Genomic DNA, 17,482 nt, shown 5'->3' with positions numbered 1-17,482 from the left:
AGAGATATGTTATTTTGGCATATTATAAAAATGAGAAAATTTGGGTTAATATGAAACACCCTCCTTGAAGGTATAAATCTGTGGCCATCCCAAAATCCCCTACATTACAAATATTACTACTCCTCAAAAATGAGAGATATTAGAGTTGCCTAGTTCAGCACTGGACAGCCATACTCTTGTAGCACTGGATGTGAAGCACCTCTCCAAATAATTTAAGAGAGAAATTGTTCCTATTCCTTACACCCCAGAAGGGTGGGCAATTTGAACTAACACCTTTCTCAGGGCCAATTTCACATCTTTGTTTCTCAGGGAATAGATCAAAGGATTCAGGCAAGGAGTGATGACATTATTTAACACCTGAACTACTGCATCTAGCCAAGGGCTGGAAGCTGGCCTAAGATAAACCAGAATCACAGGCCCATAGAAGAAAAGAATTGAAGTTAGGTGGGCACTGCAGGTGGAGAAGGCTCTGCGCCTGCCTTCTGAGGAGCGGATTTGCAATATGGAGAGAACAATGCGAGTGTAAGAAGTGAGAATAAGGAGAAAACATGTAAGTGAAACAATGCCTACATTGGTGAAACTCACTGTCTCTGCTAGAAAGGTGTCTGCACAGGCCAGGGGAAGCACCACAGGGATATCACAGAAAAAGCTGTCCAGCTCATTGGAGCCACAGTAGGGCAACCTGAAGATGAAGAATATGAGGATACACCCATGGACACAGCCTCCCAGCCATGTGCCCACAGTGAGACCGGTACACACCCTGTGGCTCATGATGACCGTGTATCGCATAGGGTGACAGATGGCCACAAAGCGGTCATAGGCCATCACAGTATAAAGGAAACACTCAGTGCAGCCCAGGAAGTGGTAGAAAAAGACCTGAGAAACACAGCCCTGGTAAGAGATGGTGTGGCTTTGCCCCACTAAGAAGACCATCATCTTGGGGGAATTCACAGAAGGGAAAAATATGTCAAATATGGACAGGTTTCCCAGGAAGAAATACATAGGGGTGTGGAGGTTGGAAGAAGCCAGAATGGTGAGGAAGATGATGAGATTGCCCAGCAAGGTGAAAATGTAGAAAGTCAGGAATAGAACAAACAGCATGGTCTCCAGCCCTTCTGTATTAGAAATTCCTAGCAGGACAAATTCTGTCACAAGGGTGGAGTTTCCAGTCTTCATGTGTCAGGTGGTCCTGAAAAGCAGAGCAATATTCATTACATAAGAGCAAAGAAAGGGAGAATATCTTCCTGACAAAGTGACTTTTATTTCAATCAGTGACCGCAGGCAAAAGGAGAAAGTAATAGAGGTCTTTAATTCATCTGCCATTAAGGTTAAATTTAGAAATGTATGACATTTGCCCCACTTTTAAAAATGCTAAAGGAGGAAAAAGAATAATTTGTGATTAACAAATATCTTTCAATGATCCCCTGTTCTTACTTATTTGATTTATATTGTTTATGTATCTAGTCTATCATTAAATTTGAGAGCAATCTATTTGTCTCATGAAGTTTATCATGTTTTCCTCATAATATCAACTCATAGTTTGTTTATAAAAACATCAATGACCATATACATGCATATGAAAATTGAACATAAAGATACCTAATATAATCCATGCTGTTTACTTTTACAATATTCTTTCCATTCTTCACCACTTTTATTCCAAAACAGATAAGTCATATTTCACTTTGTTTTCACACACAGATGCAAAAGGTGTATGGAGAGTAGAAGGCATTGCACTAATGCTAGAGAGAACTACAATGTCCCCCTAGCAATTCTTTCCTGGGTAGAATTTAATCTCTATATTGTGAATCCCATGAATTTTTTTCATTAACATCATTACTAGATGATCCTGTGAAAAAGAATTATATTTTCTGAAACCCTGATTTTTTCTTTTTCACTTTATTTCATTTTAGTAAGCCCTATAATACCATGTTATGACTAATTTTCTTCTGCTATAATCAATATATGTTCAATAAAAAAATGGATCGATCCAATAATACTATTTTATAGATGGCTGCTTTGATATTTCCTGTATTATTTCAATTTTTGCAAAGGTAAAGCATCATGCCATGAATAAAAATCTCAGCAAGTGGAATAAGGGGCAAAGGAAGCAGGGACTGTTTCCAACATTGCAGTTTTCAATCCCAGAGCCAGGCCCCCACATAAACCTAGTCCTCCTCCAGGTGTCTGAATGGATTGCCACCCTAGCAGAGATATAAACAGGAGGTCAAAGGACCCCTGTCTTTTTCAAGATCTATGTAGACATTGATTTAGACCATAAAAATCAATATAATTTCACAAACATTTTTTCTCTGAGAAATCAAGATAAATAAAATACAATTTCATTCCTTGAAGAACTCTGGAGGTATATAAAACTGCTTTTGAAACCTGACTTGAGTCTGCAGTGTACTACCTCTCTGACAACATGAGGAAAAACCTCTCTAAGCCTTACCTCCTTCAAACAATGGATATTATTTTTCTATAGGGTCTTTATTATGGTTATGATATGTTATGAAGATTAAATACTATACACAGTGCTTGGCACTTAGTACTAAGTATGTAACAAAGTTAGTATAGCAATTAAAACTCAAATGTATAGCATTTAAATAAGAACCAATACACCTCATGTAAAGGTACAAGATCCCAATGATGAATGTAACTGTATTGTTTACCTTAAATGTACCAATAAACTTAATGGAAAAAAATAAAGAAAAGAAGAAATTTAATGTAGGTACAAAAAAGTTTCATATGTGATGAAAATATAATTGAAATACACTTTAAAGAAGATGTAGGATTTCAAAATTCATTTAAGATATAAAAGTTGTGCATATTTATAGAATTCATATGATTGAAAATGTATAGGAAGACACACAGGTCAGGAAAAATGTTGTTGAGACTCTACCTGGTTCATTATATAAATATTCGGGCAGAATTAACAGATGATTTGCTAAACTATACGTGCATCAACTCTCCCTTCTATCTGAGAATTTCTGTTTCTATCAGTCAACACATTCACACTGCTAAATGACAAAGATGTTTTGCATATGCTGCCCCAGGAAACGTACACATAGGGCAAATTACCTTAGAGGCATGTTCAGTTATCTCCTCACCAGCCCCCTTACACTTCAGTACTCAATTGTCTACCTCAATAAATACCAATTTCCCAGAAAGGATTTGCCATCAGATAATGGAAAAAACTCTAAGACTAGATTACACCTCACCATAAAGATGGTCATTTGGGAAAGCAGTGAATTTCTACCACAGAAGAGTTAAAGTAAAACCTACAGGATCTACTTTCAGGGAAACAGAAGAGGAAAGCATTCTCATTTTCTCTCTCTCTCTCTCTCTCTCTCTCTCTCTCTCTCTCTCTCTGCATTCTCTTTTAAGGAGGGTAAACTAAATATTTTCTTATTATTATAAACTCTAAAATACATATTACTGATTTTTTACAAACTTTTTGAGTTGACTATTATGTCCCCTGATATTTGCTAATTTCTCTTGCCCTTTGGGAAGAGAATCGAAACATATACACCTATTAAAGAAAGCTTTCCGTGAAGGAATAGACATTAAGTAAAGATAATTTCTAATCTATACACTAACTGCAAGATAAGGATCCTGAAAAAGGAATCTATCTCCTTCCATGACACCTACTTTCCCCCACAAATCACAAACACACACACGCTGTTATCCCCCCAGCACTCCTGCCCTCCTCTCCGTGCCGGCTAACAGATGCTGCTCTCATCCATGTGTAAGAATTCTCATTTCTGTGGTTCTCTCACTGATGTTGATTGAGCAGGTGAAATGACCAGAACTGAGAGCGTGAGCAGAACAGAGAGGAGCAAAGAAAAGAGCAATGTAAGCAGGATGTGAAGTTTCAGAAGCAGACAGAGCTTACATACAAACCAGCTGATGGAAATTAAATCTAATGTTGGTAGGAAGGTATTTTTTGTAAAGCTTTTAGGCAAGAAGAATGTGTTCCTACAGCTAAAACTGTGTTTTGCCTAAGATGCCACAGCATAGACCTAAGATTTTGTACCTTCTCTACTTGAATCCAAGACACAGGTCCCACACTCGGCCCTGCTATTAATTTGGTCCTGAATTCTGAATTTTTAATGCTTTCAAACTGAAGGGCACTGATGGACCTGGTTTCTCCTGAGACAAATCTCCCTAGTGGCCCAATCCACAGTTTCAGAAAGCATGAAGGAGCAAAGGGAGTAATTAGACTTTTATAGTTCTCCTTTAGCTCTTTTCCATTCTGTTCCTTGTTATTTTATGATCTGGCAAATTTATGATGGAAGTAATATGAAAATTTAAATATCATTTGGTAAATATTCAAAAAGCAAAGAAAAAATGTTTGAATCTTAGCCAATTAAAAATTTTAGTGTCTTCTTTGCAATCTTTCCATGACAGCTTTGGTATATTTTTAGTTATTATATATATAGTTTTGCATACTTTGGTTTAACTTGATATTAATTAACATGTTTTTGAAATATTTTCCATGTTACTCAATTGTTTCAAATGTAACTTTTTACTCTAGTATTTGATCTACACTTCATATATGTCTACTTTACTCAACCATATTTATTATTGGAGATGTTTAATTATTTTTTAATTTTTCCTTGTATTTGTGAAATAAGCAACTGCAGCTAGAGAGAAGGATACAGACAGACAGACAGACAGAGTTGTATGAATTTAGCATGCTGAACCTGTTCTTCACACAGTTGGCTATTATTTTAAAGACTTTTTAAAGATAAGTTTACCAAAGAAGAAATTCTATAAAAGTAATTAATAACTACTGGTCTGTACAGCTTTGAAGATTATATTCCTATTACTTCCTTAATACCTATGCTTGCAAGGATTTTTACCAGAATTGTGTATTAACATGTTTGAAAATATTAGAAGTATTTTCACAACTGACTACAAACTATTTCTTAATATTCATTTTTGTTATGCCTCGGTTTAAATATATTTAAAATTTTCTATTTATTATTTTAACATATATAAACAGATAGATAAAATAGATAAATTTTATGTTAAGAAAATGATCCAGCATGAATGTAAGCAAATGCTGTAGTCTAAATATGAAATGGACATAAATGGAATGCCCAGGGCATTATAGGCAGTTATTAGAACCTGAGGAAGTATAGCCTAACTAACGGATGAAAGTAAGGACTTTGTGCACATGTCCTTGGAGGGGACATTGTGGCCCTGGCTCCTGCCAACAGTAAAGGTAGCCAAGTGCTCCCCAGCATGGAGTTCTACCTCACTATAGGCCCAAAACCATCAGGGCCAACCAAGTTCACCCTGAAACCTCTGAAACTGTGAGTTGAGATCTCTGCAGTGGCTGGTTTGAGTAGTGATTGGTCAACAAAAGTGCATAGTCTGGATATGGAGTTACAAGAGTATTATAAGGGATGAAAATAAATGAAAACTTATTTGATTTGGTCTCTTCTTCCTGGGTGTTATGGTTTGTAGCTAGATGTCCCTCTAAAGCCTCAAGCACTCAGAGGTAGAACTTTTTGAAGGTGCCTGGATCATGGGTGCATGATAGTGGGATTAAGAGTGTGTGGTACTGGATCAGTCCATAATTGGGAGGCCCACCCTGGTTGTAGTACCACACAAAAGGCTTGTAGTCTGGATGGAATAAAAAGAAAAGGGCTGCTTGCTGTCTCCTGTCTGCTCTGCCATGGACTGTTTCTCTTCTGAGATCCCCCTCTGCTTTGAAACCAGCCAACCATAGACTGAAACTTCCACAAACTGTAAACCAAAATAAATCTTTCCTCCTTTAACTTGTGGGTGTCAAGTACATTGTCTCAGCAACAAGAAATAACTAACACAGCAGCCTGATTTGTCTTTCATTAGAAGCAAAAAAATGAAAATAGAATACCATTTGGTATGGGGAACAGAAACTGCAAATTTGAAACACAAACTCTGTGAACCTGAAACACACTGCAGAATACATGAAAAATAATTTTGTATTTATATTTGCAACATGACTTTCTTATTTACATGTGTAATTCTCATAACTTTAATTGGTGAGTCACATCAGTACCTATCTATAATGAGTATATTTTACATATACTTTTAACAGCTCTGTGAACTGAAGTTCTAAGAAAAAGCAACAATTATATCAAAGAACCTACAGTGTTTCAATCAGAGATGACCAGAATGTTGTGATTGTGGACAATGGAATGCAGTAGAGCCAAAATTATCATGTCTGTGCCATGCAGAACATGTCATACAAGGTACCTTGAGTCTATGTGCCATGGTCACTTATCTTTCTCTCACAATAAACAACTTTTATTTCCCTTAAAGCAAGGTCCTGATATTATAGCAACACCTCACCCACTATAAAATTCATCAATTTCCCATTGTACTCTGTAGCCCTGAAACATAAATATTGTTTTAAAGCTCTGCGTCTTCTGTACCTTCAATTTGGTGCTCATTAAATAAAAAAGAAGGAAGTGTATTGATTAATTATTGAGAAAGAAGAATGAAATTATAAACAATATCAGCATTTGGGATCATTTTAAAGACCACCCTATTCTTAAGTATTGGATCCAGGTTCTTCCTGATACTTCCTCTTTATGCTCAGAACCTGAGTTCCTCATTCTCTGCTGGGGACTTATGGCTCAGAGTCAGCCTCATCTCACTTCCCCATTCTTTTTTCTTTTTTTTTTTTTCTCAGCTTTAATTGAGTTTATTGGTACATTTTAGGGATACAGTACAGTTACATTCATTGTTGGGATCATGTACCTCTACATGACAAGTCTTGATTCTCATTTTTTCCCCTTACCCCTGCCCTCCCTTCACCCCCTCCTCCCCTCCCCATCTACAAACACTTTATTTTCATCTTTTCATTCTCTCACATTTTTTTCTTTTCCCTTATTACCCTTCCCCTACCCATCCTACCTTCCCTACACCTTTAGCTCCTTTCTTCTCACTTCTAAATGACAGTAATCTTATTAGGATCTTATGTTTTATTGCAGATTATTCATATTGAAGATATACTCCTAAGTGAAATAAATAAGTCACACATGTGTAAATACCGAATCGTTTCCCTGGTGTGAATAATCACTTCGCCATTCTTTTACTTAATGAAGGTGAAGAACTCAAGAGATAACCAACAGGGGGAGATAGGAGGTTATTGAAGATCCTTGGTCACTCAAAGACTATTTGCTTGATGCTACTCCCCCAAAGCCTTTATAAGCTGTGAGCTGAAATAAACCATTCCTCTTTAACTATGGGTATCTGGTATATTGTTTCAACAAAGAGAAAAGTAACTAAAACACAATGTTATTCACAGACAATGGTCTGCCTCCTAGAAAACATAAAGTTACTGAAATTTCATGAAAACCAAAAAGCATAAAAGTCAGCAGCATGCATTTTAGTACCATGTAGTCTTGCATTAAACCTTGACTATTATTCATTACTGATTGTATGAATTTGGATATTAGCATTCATCTCCTGGGGTTCTGTTCATTGTTAAAATGAGATGAATGTTATAAAGTATCTAGCATATCACAAGCTCAGTAATGTCCATGGCTTTGTCTCTGACTTACTCAAGAATAATGTAATTTATATTATAATTTTTGATGTTCACATATTTAACTCTAAATTCCTTGAGCAAGGCTAATTCATAATAAACTATTAATAAAATGTTTAAATTAAAGCCTGAGGGCACCAGCTGAAGAGCCATATTTTGAAAATTGTTCTAGTTAATAATAGAATAAAAATTAATAAATTTGGGAATATCAGATTTATTTTTTAAATTGACATGAAAATGATTGTATTATAAATAATGGAGTCAACCTTAATTTATTTTCAGTGACAAAAAGAAAATTGCATTTCTGCATCCTGAAAATGTTCAAATGAAAAGGGGAACATGATGTGGGGGGAGGAATAAAAAGAGAATGGAAGAAAAAAATAGAAACAAAGCTTTTGTAAATGGAGAGAGAAGGAGAGATTGAAGTGTAGGGAAGGGAGTGGAAGAAAAAAATCAAGATAAATTATGTACTGGTACAAATTCCCTATGATAAATGTGATCAATATGTATGACAAATATGTACTAGTAAAAAATAAAATTAAAAAGTCTATGTAATGTAGTCAACAAAAGCAAAAGGAAGCAAATGTGACTACCTAGAACAAAAATGTTTCTACTCAGTAAATGAAGCAGTCAACAAAGTTAAAAAGCAACCAATTAAATGGGAAGCTATATTTTCAAACTATGCATTTGCTAAGGGGTAATATCCAAAATATATAAGAAACTCATGGAACTCCCTAACAAAATTTAGGAATGACAAAGAAAAATGAACTAAATAAAAATAAGCAAAATACATGAATAGACTTTTTCAAAAGGAGACAATTTGCCAGTAAGAACATGAAAACATGCACAATTCCATGAATCACCAGGAAACTGCAAATCAAAACCAAAATAAAATAACACTTCATAACTGATTGGATAGCTATTATCAAAAATTTGAGTGTTGGTGAAGATGTAAAGAAGGGAAATCTCTGTATATATTTTAGGGAAATGAAAACTGATGCTGCCACTATGGAAAAAAAGTATGGAGAGCATTAAAAAGATGCAGAATTACCATATAATGCAGCAATTTCAGTTCTGGATCCAAATCTGAGAATGCCCAAATAGTATGTCAAGGGCCGGGGATTTAGCTCAGTGGTTCGGTGGCCTGCCTTGCAAGCATAAGGACCTGAGTTCAATCCCTGGTACCAAAAAAAACAAAAAAACAAAAACAAAAACAATGTAAATAAACAAATAGTATGTCAAGCAGATATCTGCCCTCCCATATCCAGTGCATATTATTCACAATTGCATACAGAAACAACTTATGTCCTCCAACAGATAAATAGTGAAGATAACGTGAACACATATATAATTGAATAATAGCCCTTGAAAAGGAGGAAATCCTGCTCTTGGAGACAACATGCTTGAAGCTGGAGGGCATGACACTTAGTGGTGAGGAAATAAACTACAAATGAAAAGACAAAAACTGACAATCTCACTTCTATGTGGAATCTAAAGAAAAGTCAAATTCTTGGGAAGAAAATATAATAATGATAATTCAGAGCTTTAGGTTGGAGAGAAAAGAGATTTTGGTGTACATTAAAACTTGGATTTATGATTAAATTCTGGACAAATAATCTGCAGCATAATAATTATGGATAATAACAATGTACTACGTACACTTCGCTTTTGCTTAATGAGTAAATTTAAGTGTCTTATCACCATATAAATAAATAAAAGAGGTGATAAATAAGTTAATTATCTTAATTATAGTAATCTCTTCAAAATATATATTTATGGCCTGGGGATGTAGCTCAGTGGTGCTGCATCTGGGTGGCAAGCTGAAAGGCTCTTGAGTTCGATTCCTGGTACAAAAAAAATAGTCAACCAACAGTATGAATATGCAAAATGCATGCAATTTTCATTGTTAATCACGTGTCAATAAAGGTATAAAATACATAAGACTATTATAAAAATTGCTAGGATATCATTGAAATAATTTGTAAGTAGAACAACTTTTTTTTCTCATTGAGTTTATTGGTACATTTTAGATATACAGTACAGTTACATTCCTCATTGGGATCTTGTACCTTTACATGACAGGTCTTGGCTCTCATTTTTTCCCCTTACCTCTGCCCTCCCTTCACCCACTCCTCTCTTCCCTATTTACAAATACTTAATTTCCAGTTTTTCATTTTCTCACATTCTTTTCTTTTCCCTTATTTAGAATCTTGTTCTCTGACTGGTGCTTTCAAGCTTTAACTTAATCATTTTATTAAGAGTTCATTGTGAATTAGCCTTGCTCAAGGCACTTTTACTTTATTTAGTGTCAGGGGCCCGACTTAAGTGCCTCCTTCACCCTTCCCACTGTCACAGAGTACATGCATTCTTCTCAAGTTTGCATGGGACATTTTCTAGAGTAGATAACATACAAGTCCACTGAACAAACTTTTCAAAGTTTCAACAGTGTGATGTCACCCAAAATATGCTCCTCAACCTCCAATTTTAGTATATGTGCTGCCGAAGTGAGCAGCTCCTCAACCTCAAATAAATAAAATTAAAAGCTGATAAAGAAGGAAGTTTGGGGATTCATTAACACTTGAAAATTAAGCAACAACATAACTCAAAAGGGAAATTAAAGAACACATCAAGATAAAAGGAAATTCAGACATAACATACCAAAACTGATGTGACACCTGATATACAGTGCTAAGAGCAAAATTTATTCTTTGAAGGCCTATAATGAGCTGAGAGGTCTGAGATCAATAACCTAACCTCAGTAAAATCAAGAACCTAACTCTGTAAAGCAGTGAAAAAAGGAAAGCAAAGTAAATCCACAGCAAGATGATTGGAGTGTAAATGAACAAGCAAGAACAGAAAAATCAATAAGGGTATCAAGTAAACAAAAACATTCTTAAAAATCAATAAAATAACCTTCAGATATATTGACAGGAAAAAAAATTAAATGAAGACGAGTAACTAGAATCAGAAATGAACCTTTACAGAATTTTTTTAAAAATTATAAAGTAACTCTAATAACAACCGTATGCCAGTAAATTAGATACCTTGAATTAAATGGTCATATTCTTAGAAAAATTTATATGATATCAAACTGACTATAGAAGAAATAATCAAATACACTTATAAAAATAAAATATCTTGGGGCCAGGGATTTAGCTCAGCGGTTTTAGCACCTGCCTTGCAAGTTCAAGGTCCCAAGTTCAATCTTCAATCCCCAGTACCAAAAATAAAAAGAAAGAAGAAAGAAAGAAAGAAAGAAAGAAAAAAAGAAAGAAAGAAAGAATCTTTAATAACAGTTGTCAAAATACCCACAATTAAAGACTCAGATATCTTGACTTTATTATAAGTTCTACAAAAGAATTAGTCAATTTTTTTCAAAAATGAAAGAGATGGCTTTCACAATTACTCTATCAAATCAAGATTGTCCTAATATAGAAAAGTAAATATCAAAACAAAGAAAAAAATGAAAATACTGTATTTCCTGTGATGTGGATACAAAAATCCTCAACAAAATAATTAAAAAGTGTATCTAAAAATATAAAAAGAATTACACACTATAATTAAATGAAAATTTATCCCAGATATTTGAATTTGACATTCAAAAACACCATATTCAAAACACTGCACACAGAAACCACATAATCATCCCAATAAACAAAAAAAGCATTCGATAAAACCAACATCCCTTTGTGATAAAAACATTCATTAATCTAGAAGAAGAAAGAACTTCTTTAATGTAATAAAGAGCATCTATAAAAAAAATGGAAATTAATAATAAAATCACTGGATGCTTTGCCTTGAAGTGACTAAGAAGACAAGAATATTTGCCCTCATAATCACCATTAAAGCTGGTACAGGAGTTTCTAGAAAAAAAAAATGCATTCCTCCAAAAAAAGCAAAGTGTCTATTTACAAATGAAATGATTGAATACAGCAAAAATCTTAAGGCATCCACTAAAGCCTTGTTAGTACTAATGAGCTAGATCATCAGTCTAAAATCACAAGCAAAAATCAGTTATATTTCCTTATAATACATGAAAAATCCTGAGAGCAAATGAAAAAAGTATTTCATTTACAGTAGCATCCACAAGAATAAAATACTTAAAAATAATCCCCAAGGAATTCAAACAATGGGAATTAAAAAAAAATGTTTTGGTACATTTTAGGTATACAATATAGTTACATTTATCCTTTGGATCTTGGACCTTTACATGAAGCTTATCTTGGTTCTTATTTTTTCCCATTACCCTGCCCTCCCTTCACCCCATCCACCTTCCCTGTTTACAAACACTTTGTTTCCATTTTTTCCTTTTCTCATATTTTTTCTTTGCCTTTCTTACCTTTCCCCTACCCCTTCTACTTCCTCTACACCTTTTGACCTTTTCTTCCTGTTTCACATTAGCATTTATACATTTTAATCCTCATTTACACTTTTAGTTTATCACACCAGAAAAACTATATGGTATTTACACATGTGCATCCTATTAATTTCACTTAAGAATATGGCCTCGGTGTGCATCCACTTAGCTATAAATATCTCTAGTTTCTCATTCGTTATGGCTGAGTAGTTCTCCATTCTATAAAAAAAAAGAAAAACCACATCTTCTTTATCCAGTCTCCAGTTGATCGGCAGTTGGGCTGTTTCCAAGTTTTAGGTATGACAAACTGTGTCACTATATGTATGTGTGAGCATATATTGCTGTGGTATGATTCCTTTAATTCTTTTGGAAGATTCCAGCAGGAGAATACCTGGGTGAAATGGGACTTCTAATCCTAGTTGTTTAAGGTAGGAAAGCAACCACTCCAAAAAGAGGCAACAACTGCACCTGGTACCAACAAAATACTATGTGGCACAACAAATGGGGCACTATTTTTATTACCATTAACTTTATAAACCTCTGTTAATCCCTCCATATTGCATAAATTTGTCTCATTATCTGAAAACTCTTATTTTCCATTATACTGTTGTTCATGTTTATTTACAAATATTTTAATTATTTTATTGGGTTTAGTATATATTTTAAGATTTTAATCTCATGTGTACAGAATACACCAGTGCACCAAAGATAGATTGGTTGGGTCTGGGAGTACACTATATATTTTTATTTAAAACTTTTTATTAGTACATGTTTTCCATACACAATGAACACATTCATTATGAGGGATGTATATAATACACCCGAATTTTTTTATTGATCCCTTTTGCTTCTTTCCCTCTGTTCCTTCATTTGGAAAAGCTCTATTTCCAATTCTCCTTCAGATCCCTTCCAGCCTTCTCTTCTGCCCCATCTCTTATTCTCTTTCCCATTTGAACAAGTTCTTCCTACTTCGTAATATCCATCCTTTATCTTGCTCATTATTTAGACTTTGAATTTCTCATATAAGAGAAATAATGCTATATTTAAATTTGTGTATCTGATTTACTTCACTTAGTATTATGTTCTCAAGGTGCATCCATTTATTTTAAAATGCCTCATTTATCTATATGACAGTATAGTATACCATTATATATAAATACCACATTTTCTTTATCCATTCATCTGTTGGTGGGCATATGAGTAGATTTAGATATTATAAACTATGCTCCTAGAAACATGGTGTCTTAGTTACTTTTCTCTCCTTACTAAGACAAAATACTCAACACCCAAATTTAAAGAGAAAAGGGTTTATTTAGCTCACTGTTTGTAGAGGTTTCAGTCCATAATCAGCTGTCTCCAAGGCAGGCTGGGAGAACAGACAGCCATTGCAAAAGTAAACCGGTTCATGATAGGCAGAAGGTAGCAAAGCAAGCAAGGAACGACCACAGCTCTTTCTATTTCTTATATTTTATCCAGGCTACTTAGGGTCGGTAGCACTCACACTTTTAATCCTAGTGCCCTTGATCCTAGTATTGCACGGTGAATCAATTCCAGCCTCACACACTACATCCAGCCAACTCAGGAAAACCCCCTGCCCAAGACCACATGAGGCTTTGAGAGAATGTCTTAAACACAAGCCATAACCTGTGGGTATGCATGTATCACTGTAGTATGACTTTAACTCTTTCAGGAAGATACCTAGATGGGGAAGAGTTGAGTCAAATGGAATCTCTTTTTTAGTTTTTTGAAGAATTTCCACAATGATTTCTATAGTGATTACACCAATTTACACTCCCACCAACAAAGGAAAACAGTTCTTCCCTCCATCCCCTCTGCCAGAAGCCCAGCAGCATTTGTTATTGATTTGTTGATGATGGCCATGCTTTCTGGAATCAGATAGAATCTCATTATAGTTTTAATTTACATTTCTCACTTGACCAGTGGGTGCACTATTTGTAGTGTTTGTCTATGAAACAAGTACTTAGGCTTATTAAAAAATGTTATTTTTAAATATATTTGAAACAATGCAGAAGGCATGTGATAACAGTTGTATGAAGTTTAGGTAACTTTAACTACATTTTTATGATTATTGCTTTTCTTAGATCCAGAAGAAATGAAGAAAATCTCCCTTTCCCATAATTTTGAATTAGTAATTACTACTTACTGAGAATCAAACTACTCAGAGCTCTTTTACCAAACCATAGATGTCCTTTTTATATCACCCTTGCATCTTTGTTTGATGTTTCTTTTCTTTTAGAAGATTAAAACAGTGCTAGTAAAGTTCTAAGGCTTATCTTAAAAACCATAGAACTTGCATTTAAATTTCAGGGTGTTTGCATTTAAAATGTATGTTAAATTATAACTACAGGGAATGAATGAGTCTTTTGTTTAGAAATAAGCATTCTGAATTATATACATTATTTACTTTTCTTGTTTTGTTTCCAAAAAGTAGGTAGTAAAGCACCATAAAAACTTATCTTTTTCATTGGCAGTGATTAATATTTAAACAAGTTTATTTAGATATAACTCACAGGCCATAAGCTCAGTATTTTTAAAGTGTACAACTGAGACATAATTCATTGGCCATAAAACAGCATTTTTAAGTGAACAACTAAGTAAATATGCACAAAATATATATTTGAGGAGATGTATAGCTATTATACATGGTCTGATTTTAGAACATTTTCCTCAGAGGAAGAGCAGTCTAATGCTCATTTATAAGAGGTGATAAAAAAACAGTGAATAATTAAATTTTTATACATTTATTACAGTAAAAGACACAGTGCCATTCATTCCCCTCAAAAGAAAAAATCCTCCTTTGGAACACATTTATCCAATCATTCTTGCCACTTTCTGAAGCCATTCCGGAAGTCCTCTCCATGAAAGTCTTTACTAGGTCTGATCAAAACTATGCTGAACATTGCTGTCAAGAGCAATCCAACGGAAAGGCAGACTGGTAAAAACATTATGATGTGTCATTATTCATGGAATCTGGCACTGTGCACCTTACATCTCTTCCCCAAGGTCAAAATGGCCATGAAAGATAGAATCAGTTCAGACAATGAGGCAGCCAGAACAGCACAACTGAAAACACATCAAAAAGGACTTTCAGCACTGTCAAGAATGATGAACTAGGTGTGTTTGAAGCAAAGGGAAGTATTTTGAGGGGAACTAATAGCAATGCATCAGCTGCATGATACATCACGTAAAAGGTACAAGTTCCCAGTGATGTATGTAACTGTATTGTATGCCTAAAAGGTACTAATGAACTCGATGGAAAAAAAAAAATTAAACACTCACTGTTTCAGTCACCATCGGTGTAATCATGCCTGTTCTGACCATTAGGTCTAGGCAATCTCTAATATATTTTTCTTTCTGCATATATATTTGCCCATTTCTGCTTTTATTTTAACTGGAATCATAAAATATGTGTTCTTTTTATCTGGTTTCCAATACTGAGTATAATGTTCAAAATTCTTCTGTGGTGTTGCCTAAATGATATAAGTAATTTGTTTTATTTGAATTCCCTGGAGCATATGCTGATTTAATTTTATTTCTATTACTTTTGTCCCTTAACAGAATGTTGGTATAAAATTAAAACATTTTGAAGATCTCAAAATCATCCTCATCATCTAATCCAAAGTGAACTATTCTTGTTTGTGGCACAAATTAAACCCATTCATATATGAATTGTGGAAAATATTATTCATATGTATTCTAAATGTCTACTTTCAGCTCATCATCTCAATTTTTATGTCACTGTAATAAGCAATATTGAATAAGTGAAAATCAGTTGGACACTGACATAATATATAATTAGTGATATAATTGAATCATACCTTTTTCAATAGTCCTAATTATATGCTGGGTATTTTACTTTGCACCAGATATTCTAGTTATTAATTATTCAAAAGGTTATACATAATAACCATCCTTTCAACTCTCTCCCTTTCTAGCTGTTTCTCTTTTACACACACACACACACACACACACACACACACACACACGTGTGTGCCATTCATATAAATTAGGCCAAAATTTAAAGGAGTCCAAACATTGTAGAAACAGGTATGACTTGTTCATTTCTTGATAAGCTAAATTGAGCCAAGTTTTCCAAAAGATAAAGGAATCCTTTCTTCAATTCTTATCCAGGGACAATTGCTGCTATCTCCGAAGCTGGTTAAAAGGTTTTGAAAGTTTAGAGCAGACTGGGGAAAGTAGCTACTATGTATAAAGCTCTGGGTGAAGTGTATAGAGGCAACAAGGAATGACTGTGAAAGATTTTTGGCAGATTTCAGATGTTGAAAAGGTTATCATTAAAATCATTTGTTCTTTTACTTTAAAAAATAATGTGTTCATTACAGTGAAGTTAATGTCAATAGAAAGCCCTCCTTTCCTACAAAACAAAAAAATTCACTAATGGATCACTGTGATATAGTAACCATTTTGATGTATTTTATAATCATTTTCATCAGAGTTCACTTTTTAAGGTCCCTAATGTTATTCATTTTAAAAGAGCCATTTGAATTTATTCCCAGGGGCCCTCATGAGCAACATGAAGAGTGTTCAGGCAACAAAATTTGGAATGATAAGAGCTAAAATAGAATAATATCTGTGAGTTTTCTCTCTAGGATGCTCTTTTCCCCCATGTCTTTGGCATTTTAATTTAAATCTGTTTTCACAGTCCCATTTTCTATTTCATTCCAAGTTTGTCTCCATCATATGTTGACCATCTTTTCAATGTCTATATTTTCCAATATGTCTTTCTCCATAACTGCAAAGATCATATCTATCTTGTTCACTACTGTATCCTACTTGGCTAGCACTGTGTCTTATGAAGAGTAAACTGCCAGTAAATTTTTTTTCATATTTTTCTGTTTCTATTTTATTATATCCCATACTTATTTTTATTATATTTTTAATAAGCATGATAGAATTTAACACCAATACATATGTAATATTCTTCCCAAACAAATGACTATGAATTAAATCAAGCATGTAATTTAGAGAAATCATAAGGTTGGCAGAGAAACTAACAATATGCCAAATGTGCAAAATCCTACCATATTCATGACCGTGTTTCTCATTTAATAGTGCACACATATGTGTAAAAACATACCCCCACACATATATACAATGCATATTTTCTATAATACAATATATACTTTGGTATAATAAAACAGTGCAGTGATGTGTGGAATGTTTGTGATTTGAGAAAAACAAACATCGTCTTTGAGGCAGTTGGAGAATTTGTAATATGTACCAGATACTGAATGATATTAATGATTTATTATCCATTTATTTAAGTATAGTTATGATAAAATTAACTTAAAAATTAATATTCATTATCAGTAGAAAATAGGTACAAAGATATATTGATAACATAACAAAATTTGTCTTAACAATTTTCCAACCAAACAAGCTGTAGTGACAGAAAATGAAGTTTGCAGAAGGCAGAGATGAGAGAGGAGAATGACGGATGGACCTTAATACTTTTCATACTACTCATATATACAGATTTCATAAATTCTCAAATAAAAAAGCAAAGAAAATGAGAACCAAAATAACTCATCAATTTG

General features: G+C 34.0%; 1 protein-coding gene across 1 annotated transcript; it reads right to left on the bottom strand.

Annotated features, from left to right (window-relative positions):
* Positions 1 to 237: 237 nt before the first annotated feature.
* On the bottom strand, positions 238 to 1,176 carry LOC104858015 (putative olfactory receptor 10D4). Its single transcript, XM_010618094.1, has one exon. It carries the CDS (start codon positions 1,174 to 1,176, stop codon positions 238 to 240), a length of 939 nt encoding a protein of 312 aa, XP_010616396.1.
* Positions 1,177 to 17,482: the final 16,306 nt, after the last annotated feature.

The sequence above is a fragment of the Fukomys damarensis genome, unplaced genomic scaffold, assembly GCF_012274545.1.
Source record: "Fukomys damarensis isolate Sample0158 unplaced genomic scaffold, DMR_v1.0_HiC HiC_scaffold_16, whole genome shotgun sequence".
NCBI lineage: Eukaryota > Metazoa > Chordata > Mammalia > Rodentia > Bathyergidae > Fukomys > Fukomys damarensis.
Note: the sequence above shows the minus strand (reverse complement) of the source record. Positions and strands in the feature narration are given on the sequence as shown.

Excerpts from the sequence above, each read along its gene's own strand:
- LOC104858015 (XM_010618094.1), bottom strand. The coding sequence starts at position 1,176 with ATGAAGACTGGAAACTCCACCCTTGTGACAGAATTTGTCCTGCTAGGA.